General features: G+C 32.7%; 2 protein-coding genes across 2 annotated transcripts; one reads left to right on the plus strand and one right to left on the minus strand.

The window, feature by feature from the left end:
* Nucleotides 1–414: 414 nt before the first annotated feature.
* On the plus strand, nt 415–3,617 carry LOC125191012 (palmitoyl-acyl carrier protein thioesterase, chloroplastic-like). Its single transcript, XM_048088467.2, has 6 exons — nt 415–871; nt 1,032–1,165; nt 2,636–2,749; nt 2,821–2,998; nt 3,078–3,146; nt 3,224–3,617. The coding sequence occupies exons 1-6, from the start codon at nt 506–508 to the stop codon at nt 3,470–3,472; spliced, it is 1,110 nt and encodes a 369-aa protein (XP_047944424.1). The 5' UTR covers nt 415–505; the 3' UTR covers nt 3,473–3,617.
* Nucleotides 3,618–16,996: 13,379 nt separating this feature from the next.
* LOC125190255 (heavy metal-associated isoprenylated plant protein 7-like) lies at nt 16,997–18,797 on the minus strand. The gene is made up of 5 exons (XM_048087509.2): nt 18,642–18,797; nt 18,391–18,556; nt 18,021–18,229; nt 17,844–17,931; nt 16,997–17,639 (listed from the first exon to the last, which is right to left on the minus strand). Exons 1-5 carry the CDS (start codon nt 18,648–18,650, stop codon nt 17,146–17,148), a joined length of 966 nt encoding a protein of 321 aa, XP_047943466.1. The 5' UTR covers nt 18,651–18,797; the 3' UTR covers nt 16,997–17,145.
* Between the last annotated feature and the right edge of the window lie 330 nt (nt 18,798–19,127).

Genomic DNA, 19,127 nt, shown 5'->3' on the forward strand with positions numbered 1-19,127 from the left:
TAACCTTTAGTCCCCAAGTAACATAAATATATTAATACACATTTTTGAAACTTGAAATATTGAAGGAATCCTTGTTTGAGGAAAAACCTTGTCTTTACAATTCAACCCTCAATATTGTTTGAAGCCAACAATATTACAATATATTGTCTGGGTTATAAACATAAAAAAAAATATATGTCTATAGTTAGATGGCAAATTAGTTGTATTTTATTTGCTAATTGCAACATTAAAATCTCTAATAAGTTGTAGTATCGTATGTTATACTATTTCCGTGATGGCCTCCATTTTCTCTCCCACTCTTAAACAAGTGGTTGAGCTGCTTATTTACTCCCTCCTTTGAATATTTCAAGTCAATCTTTAGCTGCCCATCTCCTTCTTTCCAGCTCTAATTTCCATTAATTAGATTACCAACTAAAATCCAAATAAATTCACTAAACCTAATTGACATGCAACATCTCAAGCTTCAAAATCCAAAATTTGACACACTACTGAATCAGTGACAGTTATGGCATTGCTGCAAAACGCCGCGGTGCCCTTCAACCGAGCTGATTCGTTCATCAGCTTAGAAAAACACGAGGGTTTGGATGCGCGTGCGCGCGTGGGTTTTGGTGGTGGATGGAAGTTGAGGCCGAGGAGGAGAAATCTGCAGTTGGTGCTAAACTCTAGCACCAACGCGAATGTGGAGACGATAAATGGGAAGAAAGTGAATGGAGTGTGTGTAGAGAGGGACACGAATTTGATGAACCATGAATTTCTGTTGGGGAGATTTGCGGAGGAACGATTTGTGTTCAGACAGGCATATGTGATTAGGTCTTATGAGATTGGGCCTGATCAAACTGCCACCATGGAAACCCTCATGAATCTTCTCCAGGTCATTCCCAAACGATTTTAAGTATATAAGATTATGTTGTTCTCACACTGTTAATTTTGTGGAGTTTGTATATAATGTTATATCTCCGCCACATATTTTGTATCATACTTAAATTTGTTGTGTTTACAATTTTTTACGTGGATCGATTATTTGGGTTTAGGAAACAGCACTGAATCATGTGGCAAAGTCTGGAGTGGCTGGAGGCGGGTTTGGAGCGACCCGGGAAATGAGCCTTAGGAAACTTATTTGGGTCGTCACCCGCATCCACGCTCAAATCGACAAATATAGCTCATGGTATGACTCCTTTATTTATACTTCAAATATGGCATATATTTAGTTATAGGGGTCTAACTGATCCTTAAAATGCTATCTACAACTAAATAGTACTTCCTCTATCCCACAAGAATATGCACTATTTTCTTTTTAGTCCGTCCACAATATATGCACTTTCTAATTTTAAAATTTTTTTTCAATCTATTAAGATTGGACTCATTCTCCACTAACAATACTTTAATTACTTTTTCACTCTACCTTTCTCTTACTTTACCAATTTTACATTAAAACGTGTCAAACCCAAAATACATATTCTTTGGGGACGTTTGGGGACGTAGGGAGTAACCATTAGATAATCAGATCGAAGCCCAAGATGGGGTATTAATACCAACAAATTAGTAAGACCTAACTAGGGTGAGGAAAAAACTGAAAATCGAATAACCGAACCGATCCAAACCGAAATTTTGAAATTCAGTTTGGTTTACCGGTTCAGTTTTAAACAAAATTTTTGGTTTTTCAGTTCGGTTTGGATTTTATGCTAGATTCGAATTTTTGGGTTCGGTTCGATTTGGAGAAAAAAACCAAATCGAAACACGAATGCTGACCCCTAGAACTAACTCGTAAAAAATGTCAAAACTTTGAATACATACAGCTTTGACACAATATATATCAAATTAAAAGTAATTTTATTAGGATTTTTAACAATAGGGTGTATTAGGTCCTCACACCTTCTTAGTACAAGTTTTGTGTGAGTTGGTCAAGTGGTAGAGAGGTTAATGTCTGAGGCCAAAGGTCTCAGATTTGATTCCTCTGTGGCGCGACCTTTAAATTTAAAGTTATGTAACCATAAAAAAAAAACACAACACAAATCACAGCCCATGGATTGTATGGTTGTGATAAGCTACATTATTAGTGGTTGTGATAAGCTACATTATTAGATTAAAATGCTAGTACATTATTTTACTAAAATAGCTAAGTTACATTATTAGACTAATAATCTATTAAATATATTATTAGATGACACGTGACATTAATCTAATTGTTAGATCACATTCTATGAACTAACAAGTGTTTTGTTTTTAAACAATATTTACCATACGAAAATGAATACATTCTTTTAACAATATCCTAATTATATACGTTTGGATGACAAAATTTGATACTCCGTACATTTCGATAAGCAGATTAATATCAACATTCTCTTGACTTGGAAAAAAGGGAAAAAGAAAAGTGATATTGGGGTTAATTTGATCACCAATACCATTGATTTAAAACGAATAACAAGGTTCTAGTGAATTACTACAATATTATGACAGCACGATAAGAAGTATAGTATGCAAAATGGAGTGGTAAAATCAATTATTAGCTCTTAAACTAATGAAACTTATAGTATGCTCTTACTTGAACATAGTACACCTAGTATGGTTATGAAGTATTCATAGAATTGTAGTAGGTGGATTATATTGAAATAGAAGTGTATATTTGGTGCAGGGGTGATGTGGTGGAGATAGACACGTGGGTAGATGCGGCGGGCAAAAACGGAATGCGGCGTGACTGGATTATCAGAGACTACAAATCCCAGAAAATCATTACAAGAGCAACAAGGTAGCTAATGAATTCACATTAGTTGAGAAAATACTAAATGAATTTGACTGGATGCATATATGCAAATGCAGCACATGGGCCATAATGAACAGAGAAACAAGAAGACTGAGTAAAATCCCAGATGAAGTGAGGCAAGAGCTGCAGCCCTTTTACCTTGATAGGGCAGCTATTGCAACAGAAAACATGGACACCCAAAACATCCAAAAGCTTAGTGATCAAATTGCTAATCGAATTCGCACCGGCCTGGCTGTAAGTTACTACTACTACTAATTCATTTCTCATCATTAATTCATGTAACTAATTGCCTATATTTATGTTGTTTAATTAGCCTCGATGGAGCGACATGGATGCCAATCAGCACGTCAACAACGTTAAGTACATTGGATGGATTTTGGAGGTATTATAATTACTTACCATTTACACGCATGAGTTTTATAAGCTTAGTGATGGAATTATTATACTACATATGTGCAGAGTATGCCTGTAAATGTGCTAGAAGATTATAAGATGAAGAACATAACTCTAGAGTACAGACGTGAATGTCGTCAGAGCAATGTGCTCGAGTCATTAACAAGCATGAAACCTATCACTCAACAACAACAAGAAGAAGATGCACAACACTTGGAGTGCACATCTCTGCTTCGGATGGAAGGAAGTCATGCTGATATTGTGAGAGCTAGATCACTCTGGCACTCCAAGAAACAAATCTCTCCCTCACTTTGATTTAATCAACTACAAACGTATTACTCCTACTATTGTGTGTGTAAACTCAGGTTTTTGGAGGATTTTGTGTGGAGTAATCTCTCTCTCTATTAAACTCAATCAGTGAGGGCGCAACAGAATCAACATGCCATAATTATTCACTAAAATTCTTGATTGTCACACTATTAATTACGTAAAATATCACTGGTATATACTTGATTACTTTCACTAGTGGAGTACTATAAATGTCGAACGACTTAAATTTGTTCGTAAGTTCGGAAGTTTGATTGTACTGCGCTAATCATACCAAATTGAATTTGAATGTAGAGTGGAACATTTGGCTCAAAAATAAAATCTGCCAAATTCTTGAAAACTGCAATTCTGGAAAAAGGAATCACGTGGGTGGTGGAATGAGAGAAATCCAAAGTTCATCGTAACTTGTGGCTACTACTTTTATGTCCTTTTCTCTACTAAATTTCTGTTAATTTACTGACTCGATGTATAATTAATTTAGCTAATTTGAGTGATACTTATTTGTCCTCTTGTCTTACCTGTTTTACCCAAATTATCAACAAAAATAAATTTGCCTCTCAGTAAAATATTTAGAAGGTTATCTTATTCTACAGTTGAGTCGGTTGTAAATAGAATAATAATGTAATCTTAACAACAGATTCGAGTTAATCATTTAACACCAATTCAGTGTTCCACAATATTTTCAACAACACATTCTGGAGTACTGATGTAATGTTACTAATGTGCTTCGGAATTTTTTTTTTTTTACATATAAAATTAAAAAAAAAACAAAGAAAAAGTTGAAATTTTTTAGGGGTGATAATGTGTAGCATTGCCATTGGCGGATTTAAACCATTTATCAGAAGTTTTCAAAATCAAAACTTTAAACATTGATGGCCACCTATTTTGCTTGCGATTTTTGTGTGCCACGTGTTATGTGCCACGTTATTTGAAATTTAACTTTTTAAATTTGAATCCAATTTTTCTTTCAAGCAATGATAAACAACCAAATTTTATACAAACAAAATAAAGTTATATTAATAATTTGATATAGTAATTATATATTAAAATTATAAATATAGTAAGTGGATAAGTTAAAAAGACTTATTAGCCTTTAACCTCATTTTTTATATTTACATTTGAATTTTCTTTCTATTATTTTTAAAATTTAAATTAAAGTATGCACTAGTTACATATATAATTCTAAAAAAATAAAAAAATTATAAAAAATTATAAATATATAACCACAATATTATGCACTTTCCATGTAATATATATGTATCTAATATTTTAATTAAATTCATAAATAAACCTATTTTTTTATTAAATAAACATAAATTAGGTTGTACAAAATTTGGTCACATAGATTTATTGTTTTCGATTTAATAATATTAGAATTCATAAATAAAAGAATGAGAAGCTCAGGTTCAAATCGATTGAAGGGTTGATTTAACATAACTGTATTCATTGGAAACATCATTTACAAATTCCGAGAAAAGGTACTACCGCATTTAATTTAATTTAACTATTGTGAAATCATTTCAAACATGAATCCTAATCTCTGTAATTAAATAATGCAAATATACTAGCATTATTATTTCTCTATTTCTTCTGTATTAGACTAATAAGAAGTTATGTGGTGGAAAGCTGAAAAACGTACGGAATGAGATGAATTCAAAATAGGGAGGCTAGATAAAGATAAAACTGACAATACCCACGTCCATGCCATTAAAGGTTTGCCCTTTTCAATTACTACTAAGTAATATATTAATCTTACGAGTATTGTTTTTAGTTTTGTTTTAATACGAATTGCAAATGAAAATATAAAATCAAGCGACCAAGCTAGGATATGAATGTCACGCATCCTATATATCTCCCACTCCTGAAGTAACAAAAATAAAAACAGAACAATTATTTTGGAATCTTGGTCAAATCCTTTTACAACGTATGGTGGTTACTGAATACTCCCTCCGTCCCCGATTAAGAGTCACATCATTTCAGCCCGTTCACAGTTAAGAGTCACACTTCATTTTTACCTTAAATAGAAAGTAGGTCACACATTCCACTAACTCAATTCACTCACATTTTATTATAAAACCAATATAAAAAAATGGGGTATAGAGTATATATCTTCTTTTTTTTATGAGAATGAAAAAGGGAGATTTGGAGGAAGTTACGGTATACACTAAAGAGAAACGAGAGTTAGGAGAAAAATAAAAGAATAGTAGAAAGAATATTTAGGATTTAGAAGTAACAACTATATACAATCTGAGAGTGGCAAACGAAGAGAAGGGATCAAGCTTTTGAGTTGTTTACCTATCATATTCAGGTGTGTATAAATCACACTTTTAATTTTACATATTTTATGTGATTAATTGCTCGGAGTAAATATTTGAATTATATGATGTGAGCCTAAAATGGTTATGTGTTATTTGATATTGATGGTGGAATATTGAATATGTGAGTGGTGCTATGGATATATTTTTATATAGCATTAGAATTATTTGCAACATTGGATTAAAGAGGATATGTGACAGTCTTGCCCTAGGTTCTACGGGTCATATTCAATGATAAAGGACCTACGGGTCAAAGAAATGTGCAAAGAGGGGCCTTTGCGGAAAGGTCAAAATGCAAAGAGGGACCTTCGTGGAAAGGTCAAATAATTATAAGAGACCTTCGGGTCGTATATAATGGAAATCCCGGGCAGATACCAGGCTTGATCTGTCACATAATAATGAAAAGAACGGAGAGGCATATGCATATGAATATTAAATTGTTTATGATATTTATTACTTTCGGTGATATATGTTGGTGAATGATTGTGTTTGATATTTGTATGTGCATAATTTAAAGATAAGGTTTATATACATTGAGTTGTGGCTCATATAAACCACTAATATTTTTCAGGAATAAGATATCAGTGAAATTATTCGTTGACGTGAGTCATAGAACTACACACGTTATCAGGGCCGGCGGCTGACGCGTTTTGGCAACCTTCTCCTCCTCATCTTTTTTGCATGTAGATAAATGTATAGTATATAGAGTGGTGAGAGGGTCCCACTACTATTTAGAGTGTTTTGAAATATGTACTTGATAAAATAGTGGTTTTTGAAACTTTATAATATGTGTGTTTTATTTATTTGAAGTGTGATTATTTATTTTAAATCTTGAATTTATTTATAGTAAATGCATACGTCATAAAGGGTTGAGGTGTGACAAAGTATGTATTTAGTGGACGCATACCATATCCCAACCTGATATTTTATGGTCACTTTTAAAAATATTTCCACTTTATTCACAAATTAACACTTCATGAGACCATCTCTAACCATACTCCAAAAATGAGTTTTGGTGTAGAAATCTTCTTCAACCATACACCAAACTCAAATCCATTTCAGTGTTTTTTTATGAAACAACATCAAATATGGTATTACTGCAAAAAATTTCTGAGACAAAAACCTCAAAAATGGCGTGAATTTTGAATTTGATGTAAATGGTTGGAATAAAACTACTTACTTTTTAATATGATGTATACTCAAAAATGAATTTGAATTTGATGTAAATAGTTGGAGACATGATAATATTACAAATTGAAAGGCTAAACAATCAAATGATCTATGACATTAGAGCATTCATAGTATCTATAGGGAGAGAGATCAATTCTTCCGAATCCATGGTATACCATTAAATCATTTAATAGTTGTCAAAAAAAATTAAACGCATACATAGTATAGCTGATAAAATAAATAGTAACAATGATTTAGACTGATTTTATTCTAATTAGTGTAATTCTAGCATTATAAACAGTTTTGTAAAGATTAGGAAAGATGTAGCAATAGATATACCAATTTAACCAGATTATATATGGAGTATTTTTTTAAATTAAGCATAACTATATAATATGTTGTTAAAGTGTAATTAACAATCCGAAATAAATGACAAAGAATACTGTTATTTCTATTATTTAGTTGCTATGCATAGATTATAGGAGTATTTTTCTTCTATCTCATAAATCATGCTACCTCTGCCCCCAAATTTTGACACAGTTTACTATTTCGGTCCATCCCTGAAAATTTGACACACTTCACATTTTACTATTTTTGGTAGTGGACCCCATATTCCACTAACTCATTCATACTCATATTTTATTATAAAACTAATACTTTAAAAATAGGATCCACATTCCACCAATTTTTTCAACTCACTTTCCATTACATTTATTAAAACTCGTGCCGGGTCAAAGTGTGTCAAAATTTAGGAGACGGGGGTAGTAATTAAATAGAGTGATGCTAAATGGCCATATTATGGCCAGCCACACAAGGTTAAACTAGTAAATTTAAGTGTATATTAATAAATAAAATATTAGTTATAGTTAGTGGATGACTTAAAATTACTTGTATATCCTTTGCCTTATTTTTAGTTATTTATTCTCATCTCAAATTTTCAGACGAGGAGGGAATCTGTATACTATTTCAAATTTCAATAAATTAAAGTTGCATTAATAACTACTCCACTTCCTATTTAATAGCCCTCTAATTGGAATTTGAATCAAAGCAGACACTAATTAATTGAGTTCTATTTATATGTCCAATCGATTAATATATTGTTTACTATACTACAAAATTAAATTATATATTAACAAAATATATTTATAAATTTGAAACATATAATACTGAATCTTAGTTAGCATGAAGTGTAATTTTTTAAATAAAAAGTTAAAAATAAGTGTATTAGTAACTCAATTAAAGAAAATTAATCTGCTATTTTTTTTTGTATTATAAGTTTTAAATGTAGTTGAACAATTAGATGAATTTTAAAGTCAAATGAACAACTAAATAGTTACACCCTCCGTCCTGGATAATTCGGGTCATTTTGACCGGGCACGGGTTTTAAGAATTGTAATGAAAAGTGGGTTGAAAAAGTTAGTGAAATGTGGGTCCTACTTTTATGTACTTCCTCCGTCCCACTTTAGGAGTCCCTGTTGAGTTCGGCACGGGTTTTAAAACATGTAAATGAAAGTTGGTGAAAAAAGAATGTGGAATGTGGGTCCTACTTTTTTATATTAGTTTTATAATAAAATGTGAGTGAAAAAAGGTTAGTGGAATGTGGAGCCTAATACCATTTATGGAATATTCCAACCGGGACTCCTAAAGTGGGACACCTAAAAATGGTAAACCGTGACTCTTAAAGTGGGACGGAGGGAGTATTAGTTTTATAATAAAATGTGAGTATGAATGAGTTAGTGGAATATGAGGTCCACTAATAAAAATGGTAAAAGTGAAATGGGACAAATTATATGGGACGGACTGAAATGGAAAACTGGAACGAATTATCTGGGACGGAGGGAATACTTCTTATAATCGAGTGAATTTTTAAATAGTGGAATTGTTCGATTTGATAATTGAATAGTACCAATAAAAATCTCAAGTGTATCAATTTAAACGATTACTACCTTTTATATACTACAGTACTATGTTTAGATGTAATTGGGCAAGGTGAATTTTAGATTCAAGTGAACAATTCAAGTGAATCTAAGCACTATTGAATTGTTCAATGGATTCTAAGTTCATTTAAATTATTTAATTACATCTTACGGTCGAGTGAATCTAAACAATAGAATTGTTCGATTTTATCTAAGATTCAATTAAATTGAGTAGTATCAGTAATTCAATTAATTCGATTACCTTTATATACTATACTATGTTTAGATGTGATTGGGCAATGAAGGTTAGTTTTAGGTTCAAATGAATAATTCAAGTGGATCTAAGCACAATTGAATTTTTCAATGAATTATTTAGTTACTACATGTTATAATAAAGTGAATCTAAACAGAATCTAAACAGTAGAATTGTTCGATTTAATCTAAGATTCAATTAAATCGAGTAGTAACAGTAAAAAAAAACATAAGTGAATCAATTTAATCGATTACCTTTTATATACTATGTTTAGATGTAATTATGCAATAAAGGTGAATTTTAGATTTATATGAACAATTCAATTGAATCTGAGCACTATTTAATTGTTCAATTGGTTTTTAAGTTTAGTTAAATTATTTAGACACATCTTATACGATTGAATCTTAAATAGTAGAATTGTTCAATTTGGTTTGAGATTCAATTGAATTGAGTAGTATCAGTGTATCAATTAAATACCTTTTATATACTATGTTTAGATGTAATTGGGTAATAAAGGTAAATTTTAAATTCAAATGAATTGAGTAGTATATGTAACAAATCTAAAGTGTATTATTTTAATTGATTACCTTCTATATGGAGCAGTACTATGTTTAGATGCAATTGGCCAAAGGTGAATTTCAAATTCAGACGAAGAATCCAAGTGAATATAAGCACTAATGAATTGTTCAATTGATTCTAGATTCAATTGAATTATTTAGTTACATCTTTTAATCTGGTGAATTTAAACAATCGAATTGTTCAATTTGATCTAAGATTCAATTGAATTAAGTAGTGGCGTATTAGTACTCTCAAGTAGTCAAGTGTATCAATTTAATCGATTATTTTTTTATATAGCATGTTTAGATATAATTGAACAATAAATGTGATTTTAAAATTCAAGTAAATCTATGCACTATTAATTGTTCAATCCATTATAAGTTCAACTGAATTGTTCATGTGAATATAACTTCCAATTATATTGTTTAATTTAATAACTCAATTGAATCAAACACCAAATTAATATAATAGTATTAAATTAGATAATCGAATTCGATATTTTTAAATTTTGACTAGATTTTTAGATTAAACTTAATTTATTCAGGGATTATTTGTTGCTTAGTTATTCTTATATCTATTTTTAATTAATATTATGTTGTATTCCACATTTTTCTTAATTTAGTTGAAATAAATAAAATTAGATATAAAATCCAAATAAAATTAAATATAAATAAATTAAATTAAATATAAAATTGAAATATTTTGACATTTTCTAAACCCGAACGTACGGGATTCATTTTATTTGGAGTAATTTTTTATGGCAACTTTACTTTTAGTCAACAAACATGTGAATCAAATTATCAATTTAATCTATTACATTTTGCATTCATTTTTAGATTAATTGGACAATTAAGGTGAATTTAAATTCAATTAAACAAATCAACTGAGAATCAGATTTTATTGTTAAAATTTGCGATGGAGTTACTGATTTTATTTACTTAAAATTGTGGATGATCGATAGGATGCTTCTTTAATTGCAAGATTTCAATTAATTGTCTACAACATCTACATTTAAATTCCCACTCCTTTTTCGTTCATTTATCGGTCCATTTATCAATACAAGCATACTGCTTCCACTAGATGTAAGACATGTACATTTAAATTCCCGCTCCTTCTTTTTCGTTCATTTTTTTGTCCATTCAATTAGAAATATAAGAGCATCCACTATAGGGGCGGCGCGCCGGCCGCCCCGATCGCGGCTAAGCCGCGGCGGCCTATTGCGGTGGATGCGTCCGCCCCGGAGGCGGACGGATTTGGTGGGGCGGAAGGGCAATCGCCCCGAATGCGGCGAGGACGAGCCGGAGGAGAGAGAAGCGCGGCGGCCGCCGCGCCTATCTATTGCACTGCGAAATCGCCGCGGCGGTCGCCGGTTCCTATTTTTTATTTTTTTTTTTATAAATTTCAATTTTTTAATTATTTTTTTGGCTTATTTTAATAAATACCCCACCAATTTGTTTTTCACTCCACACCCATTTTCACTCCACCTCCAATTTCACTCTACAGAATTTTATACCAAATGCACAAGAGAGACGAAGATTCACCCGGCACGGAAGAATCGGGATACGGATACTATCCTTTTTTTATAAAATGTTCGTTGTATAATTTTCCGGTATCCATTAATACAACGAATATTTGGTCTCATCGCACTTTTTAATTTTATTATTATCTCGTTTTCTAATTATTTTTAGTCTAATAACTTTAATTCTAATTGAATTAAAATATACAAAGAATAAAAATAAAGTGAAATGTGGCTAACAAAAATGTCCACTATTGCTGCGGAAACTTTTTTTTGTGGCTATGGACAAAAAAAAAGTGTCCACCAAAAAGTGTCCTCCTATAGTGGATGCTCTGACTCTTGCATTCTAACCTTTAATTGCATAATTTGTCCCTTATATTATTCATTCGTGGGAGAAGGGATGACCCTGATGGAACACTATGGAGATCAACCAAGGGCAGTAGCAATGAGTAGAGCAACAAATACTAATAAACTCATTCTCACATTTTATCATGTCAATATAAACCTATTTTACTTTATCTTACAACGAATCTAACCAAAAATAATAACAAAAATTTACAGAAAATCAAAAATACCATCATAGAAAACATTTAAGAAATCCATCCAAATTTTATAGAAAAACAAAAATATCAACACTGGAGTCTTTTCCATCGCCGCTGCATCGATTGTGAATTTCAGTCAAAATATCAAAATTACGTAGACTCTTTCTCGACAACTTCTCCATTGATTCAAAGTTTGTCTAAAAAATGTAAATCGGGGCTTTTTTGCCACTCAACCTATTCAAATTTTATCCAAAAAAATGTAAATGTGTGATTGAGAATTGCTGCACATTTCCTTTTTCAATCTCAGTTTCGCCGATTTGCAAATTGGAGACTTTTTTTTTGCATATTTTTGTGGAGATGGGTGAAGGTTCCAGATATGGGAGAGAGAGAAACTAAAAATGAGTGAGGTTTCCAGATATTTTCAGTTTCAAAGTCGTTGCTGCATCAATTTTTTTTTCAGATGACAGAGAAAGGCTCAGATATGGGGGAGAGAGGATGCTGAACATAATAGAAGAGAGAGAGAGAGAGTGACGACGCAAAATGTCATGGCTCCAAATGTCATGGCTCCAAATAGCGCCAATTTCACCTCCAAATATGAAAAGGATATAAAAGTAAAATCAATTATTAACTAAATCGGAAATTTTAAATAAACCGATTTTTTTTGCTATAAAATCAGTTTATGACCGGCTATAATGTGGCCACGTAGCATTTCCCAATTAAATAAAGATATTTTGTTATCGGACCAAAGATCCACGTCAAGTGGACGTGGGTGTACGTAAATGAAATGCAGAAAGTCATTAATATGTATATTTTCGCACTCATTAATTTCTCAAATGATTTTGGTTTCGAATCACCATGTATAATTAGACAAAACAAACCAACAAAATAAAGAAATTATGTCGGCAATCATGAGTCGTTTCGAAATAATTACCCTTTAAAAGTATCTAATTTTTAAGTTGGTGAGGTTGGTAAAGTTAATTTCCTTTACTAAAAGAGAAAAGAATAGGTGTGCAATGTGAGAATTGAAGAAATTAAATGTAGATAAACGAAATCATATATGCTTTTATTTTAATTAATTTTGACATAAGATTCCTTTTCTCATGTGGAAAATTGGGGCATCAGTACGTTTGGAGAATTTCTTATTAACTTTTTTACAACATACTAGTTTATCTGAATTTGTAAATAACATGTATTGCTAGGGTTTAACGAAATGGTACTATTTTACTATTCAAATCACATGAGTGTAGATCGATTCTAAAAATTACGTAAGGTTTTCTGTGAAAAATGACGCAGGCAATAATGAGTCTCACTGTCCACCCACACACGTACGGGGAGAGCCACTCGCCCCAGCAACTACATATTGGGTGAGTGCAGGGTGTCTATGTGATTGGGCGACTATGAGATTGGATGAGCAGACATGTGTATGAATTTATTTATTTTTAAATTTGTTGATCATTTTTGTTAAACTTTCCTCTAACTAATTTTCTTTTTTATTTTCCATTCTTTTTTTTTTTCAGAATGTAGAAATTGAAGTAGTTGATGATGTGTCACCACTTCATCATAGGGAAACACCATAGTGGGTGATGTAAAAAACGTTAAATAAAACTGTAAATCTCGTTCTTATTAAAACATTTTTCCGTCTAAACTACATTTTGAATCGATTAACATAATCTGTTGTCAGAAAAAATAATGGTAATAATAGAAGAAGTGATAAATTACATTAGATTCTCCCTTGAGATGTGAGAATGTGTAGGACGTGACTGCAAATCGAAATAGTCCAAATTAGAGAGGTTGCAAATCTTGGCGGGAGATGTAACGGCTACGGATGCAGCCTCTCATTATAATATAAATCCTGTAATAAATGTCAGGATATCTCATTACTAACTATGCATTGCATTACCTCGTGACAAGAATTTGGTCCAAATCTTTCTTCTATTATTACAAAAAAGTGTCTTAATAAAAATGATTGGATTCCTTTAAATCAATATTCCCTAAGTTTGTGGGACCCAAAATGGGGGCTCATTCCATCTTTACTACTAGTATATGATAAGATTAAGTGCATGTGACGATAATTAAAAGATGCAGTACCTTCTCAAGAATATTAAAATTAGGAATAATAAATTAATAATTAGTGCCAATGTGATAGTAGTACTTTGTAATTAAAGAAATCAATATACCACGAATTTTCTTTGACCGGAGTATTATGTTAATTATGATCACACAAATTACAAAAATTCAAGATGCTAGACCAATAGGTCAAATTTTAAACATTTTAATAATCTAAAATGCGAGTGCTTAGATTAAAAGTGGTACAGTAAGATTCCATAGCAAGTTGGATGGGATGCATAAATATGAGCGCACATGCTGTGGTACAAGAATAAGTTATGTACCCCATTAATAATGGCATGAAAAATCATTGAGTAAATGAATGGTTGAATCTATATATAATGTCACATTAGTTCAAAAAGAATATTGAATGGTTTATGAATCAGAGGTAATCAATTGATAAAGTGGGCCAATAAATTTGCGATTGGTGATCTTCTACATCTCGATCCCGATCTCCCTCGTACCTATATTATAATTCACGTACATTATTCCTCGTTTGTGTGCTTTAGTATACATATCACACTTACTGAAATTGAAAAATTAGATATGATATATTTAATTCTATAAAAAGTGGTGGAATTTGTTAGATAAAACTTTATACCATAGGGGAAGTTCGGTTACTCATCGAAGTTAATTACTATGTCATTGAGAAAGGCTAGGATTAATAAATTAGGACCATTATTGCAATGTGGCATGTCTTGAGATTAAGTATTGAAGTTGTAACTGTCCAACTTTCATATTGACGATTGTCCTTACATAATAACACAAGTGTTTTCAGTATGTTTTGTCCTTATTCATATACTTTTTGAAACACTTCTCATTAGTCATTCATTGCAAAATTGTAACAGACTCACATTATGACTCACATTATAAGCACGCTTAACTTTAAGATTCTTTTAAGATGACCACTAGAGAAGAATATAACTTCTTATTCATATGAATAGCATCCATAAAATCTATTAAACTCTCATTTAATACTTTGCATATTCGTGTATTCCCTCGGTCCTAGTGTGTTTCATTTTATTAATGTTCCCGCTCACTTTAGAAATATGAGTCGCTCATTGCACGTGTCCACGCACCGACAACCATCCACTATGTCTATAATAGTTAATCATCTCCGATCTACTAAACCGAACACCCTATAAATATACTCAGTACATCACTACTAAATACTTGTATCATTTTAAAGTTCAAATTTGTCTGAAAAAAAATTTGTTGGAAAATAATTTTTTTATTTACACATTAAGTGTAATAGCTACTGCCGAAACAATATGTTTTGATCCATATTTATCGACTTCGTCAAAAAGTTGATGGTCAATAACATTGTGGCCATATTAGGTGCAATTATAAGAAGCAAGAATATCATATGATACACCTTATTTGTAAATTTTGATTTCAGATCTACCTTCTTAATTTTATGTTACCAAACATAGTTAATCAATATGCAAGAGGTGATACTATTCACCAACAATATTTTTATGTTGCCAAACATAGTCTAATTGATTATTTACTTGAGGAGGTGAAATGGAGTCTAGCTTTTCTTCAAATTCATAATTATTTATGTAAAATCTACCCAAAACAATTAAAATATAGTCCAAAGCTCATAATTGCTTCTCCACTTGCGCAAAATTACATAATGACAAGGTAAGTGCAGCATATTAGACGTAACAAACGTAGTAAAACTCCAAAATTTGAAAGAGAGACATCTCCCATTTCAGAATATCCCACCATCATCAACTACTTAGATGCCATGCTTCTAAAATGAAATATCTCCATCTCATAAATGTTCAATGCATCCATTGTATAATCACATGATATATACTCCACCTTATTTCTAACTATATACAATTAAACAATTTTACTATCAAAATACTTTTTCTCATTACATAAAGTAGCACATAAGTTAAAATCGGTTACCAACCATTATTTCCCTATTTTATATATATATATAACCGACTCATCGGATAATTCAATCTACCTAAATGTTGTCACTATATGTCACTAGAGATAAACATTTGACGTGCCACAATGACATAGAACAACCGCACACCATTCAGTTCTATATTTGGATTGTGTGGCATTCAATTCCTATTGTTTTCCCCACATTAATTCACCTTCACAAATTCACCTATTATATCTACCAGTCAGTTTCATTTTATGACTATTTATCCTCTTTTGTCCTAGTTTTCCCCTTGCTTTTAAATGCATCAACCCTCCAATGATGATCATGTAAACAGAGCTTGTGAAGTCGGACAAAGTTGCTGGCATCGAAAAGCCGAATCGGGATGTAGTATCAAAGTGGAGCTAAACTCCGAAAGGCTAGGGCAGAGCTGTCGCACCATGGGTCTTGCAGCTAACTCTAAAGGTGGTGGACCACGATAGAGTCGGTTAACCTCATCCCCATCCGGATCCGTCATTGCAGCATGACCAATCTTAATTTGTGTTTACGAATACCCAATTTTAATTTTGGGGTTAATTACTTGCAATTTAGATCAAATCGTTATAATATGGAGTAGCAATATACTCAATTTTAACATTCTTTGCAATATAAATTTACCTAATCTTATAGGCGAGATTAGAGTTGGACAATATGATGGGCTAGCTAACAGTCAAGGCACCAGTTTAAAATTATTTAATCAATTTTGAGTTTTAATATAAATAGAATATTTAAATCGTGATCTCGTTTTAAAAAGTGTAGATAGGATCTTCATAAATGAAATTTAAATAATTGGGTCCAAACTAGAATAAATGTTAAGATTGGATCTTCATTAATAAATTTCAAACATTGGGTACCCAACTTAAAGTTGAGTTTCCAATTTATACAGTGAAGACATTTCAGTCTATCTTGAAGTCTAAAAGAAACGATATATAGAAAATTCAAGTTAAATCGGAAACCATTATTTATAATTTTTAAAAATAAAATAAAAAAGGCGAAAAGGGCCACCAACAGAAAGTCATGTAAAAAGACTAGGTTGGTGTAACAGATGATGATTTGGCCACTACATGAATTAGTAATTAACGTGTAGTCCAATTAGTGTTGTTTGCAGAAAGGCCATAGGTTCAACTGTTTAAGTATATTATTATTTTACTGTTATTATTACTGATTGATGGGTATGTAAGAAAGATTAAAGAAAGGTAAAAGTAAGAGAGGGGTATGTAATGTAGATTTAGAGGGCAGACAGGGCCACATGAAGAGAGAGAGAGAGAGAGAACAACATATTAAGATGGGACAGTATACCCATGTGGCCACCACTATAAGTTGAATTCCCAATTATACCCTTGGTATCACATCACGGTACATGCATTCGGATTCTCATCGCTAAACATCTGCGGCGGTGGATATTCAAGCTGGTATTCCTGCATAAATCTCTGCGGATACACCGGCTGCGGCGGCACCTGCTGGTAGTAGAAGTTTGGGTTGTAATAGTACTGCATCATCTGCATCTCATTCTTCTTCAATTCCACCACCTTCGTCTCTTCCCCCTCCGCCGCCGCCGGAGCTGCCTCCGTCTTCGCCGCCGCTTCTCCGCCGCCTTCTTCTTTCTTCTCTTTCTCTTTCTCTTTCTCTCCTCCTCCTTCTTTCTTGGCTTCCTTCTCCGCTTCCTCTGGCTTCTTCTCCTCCTTCTTCTCCTCCTCTTTCTTCGCCTCCGCCTCCACTTTCACCACGGTGGCGTGCTTCCCGGTTCTCTTGTGCACGTAATCCGTCAGCTTCTCCGCATCCAACACTCCTTTCACTGTCACTTGTGAGCTCTTCAGGTCTGGCTCTACACTCTCCACTCCTGCAATAATTCTATTTTACTAATTTTGTATATACTGAATTGACTTTGGGATTAATTCAAACGGAATCTTGGACTTATCTTTTTTCTTTTAAAACCAATCTCTACTAGAGATGGAAAAGGAGATAAGGATGGGAAAGGCTAATAGAGATGAAAAGGGAAACATAAAATTAATTCAATAGTCTCTTTTCTGAAAATCAAAATCACCTTTCATTCTTTGGATTCTCTTTTTGAGCTCTTGAGCACAGGCCTCACAATGCATGTACACTCCCAACACCACTGTAATCACAGGCGGCTGCACACAAATCACATGATTTACCAATCAACATTCTCATTCTCAACTAATCAACACCAAATTAAAAATAATTAATTAATTAATGAGACCTCCTCTTTCTTGACTTCAGGCTTGGGCGCCTCTTTCTCCTCTGGCTTCTTGGCTTCCTCAGGCGCGGGAGGCGGCGGAATCGGCGAGATGAGCTCCACTTGGCGGTGGCTCTTCCGCTGAACCCTCTCCAACACCTTGAGCGGATCTGCTTTCTCCCCCTTCACCACCACTTTACTCGTCCTACAATCCGTCATCACATCCTCCACTCCTGCAAATTTTTACAAATCAGTTACTCGCATGCACTATTATTTTTTTAAAAATGAAAGATCTAATTAATTAATTAATGTAGTTACTTACCATCGAATCCTAATTAGATTTTTAAACAAATAAAATGAGAGATCTAATTAATTAATTAATGTAGTTACTTACCATCGAATCCTTTGAGGCAGCGGCGGACTTTCCGAGCGCAGCCCTCACAATGCATGTAAACTTTGAGGACGATTTCCTGCGGCGGGGGCTGCTCCTCCGCTTTCTTGTCATCCTTGGGCGGCTCCTCCTCGGGCGCCGGCTTGGGCTCCTCCGGTTTCTTCTCTTCCTGCTCAAAAAAGGGAAAACATAAATGAGGCGGACATTGAAAGCAGGGAAAGAGAAAGCGCGGGAGGGGAGAGAGAGAAAGAGACCTCTCCCATTTGCAGAAATGAAATGAGTCTCTAGCGGAAATGCAAATTTGAGCTTTGGTGAGTGTGTATTTGGAAAGAGGAATGGGGTAGGGGGAATTTAAAGGTGGCTTCATGTTTGGGCTAATCACCTAACTCAACTTTCATTTAATTCTATTTTCTACAAATTTGTATCCACAATTTTTAAAGGCGTACTGGATATGCCTCCCCGAATTTGATATAATAATTATCAAATTAAATAATAACGGAAATTTTACACAAAATTAGTGTTTGCCTAGTTAAGTAAATAAAGAAAAAAAATTAAAAGTATAATTTTTATTAAAAAATTGAAATGGCTCTGGAATTTCTCATAAAAAATGAATAACTTAATACGGTGGATAATATAGATGAATTAACAGTATTTTGGAATTTTAAATGTATAATTTAAGAAAATTACATTAAACATTTTTAAAATATTCAAAAAATTACAGCTGCGACTAAAATATAGTA

This window comes from Salvia hispanica, chromosome 5 (genome assembly GCF_029641045.1).
Source record: "Salvia hispanica isolate PSC_SH4W2 chromosome 5, Shi_PSC_v1, whole genome shotgun sequence".
Lineage (NCBI taxonomy): Eukaryota > Viridiplantae > Streptophyta > Magnoliopsida > Lamiales > Lamiaceae > Salvia > Salvia hispanica.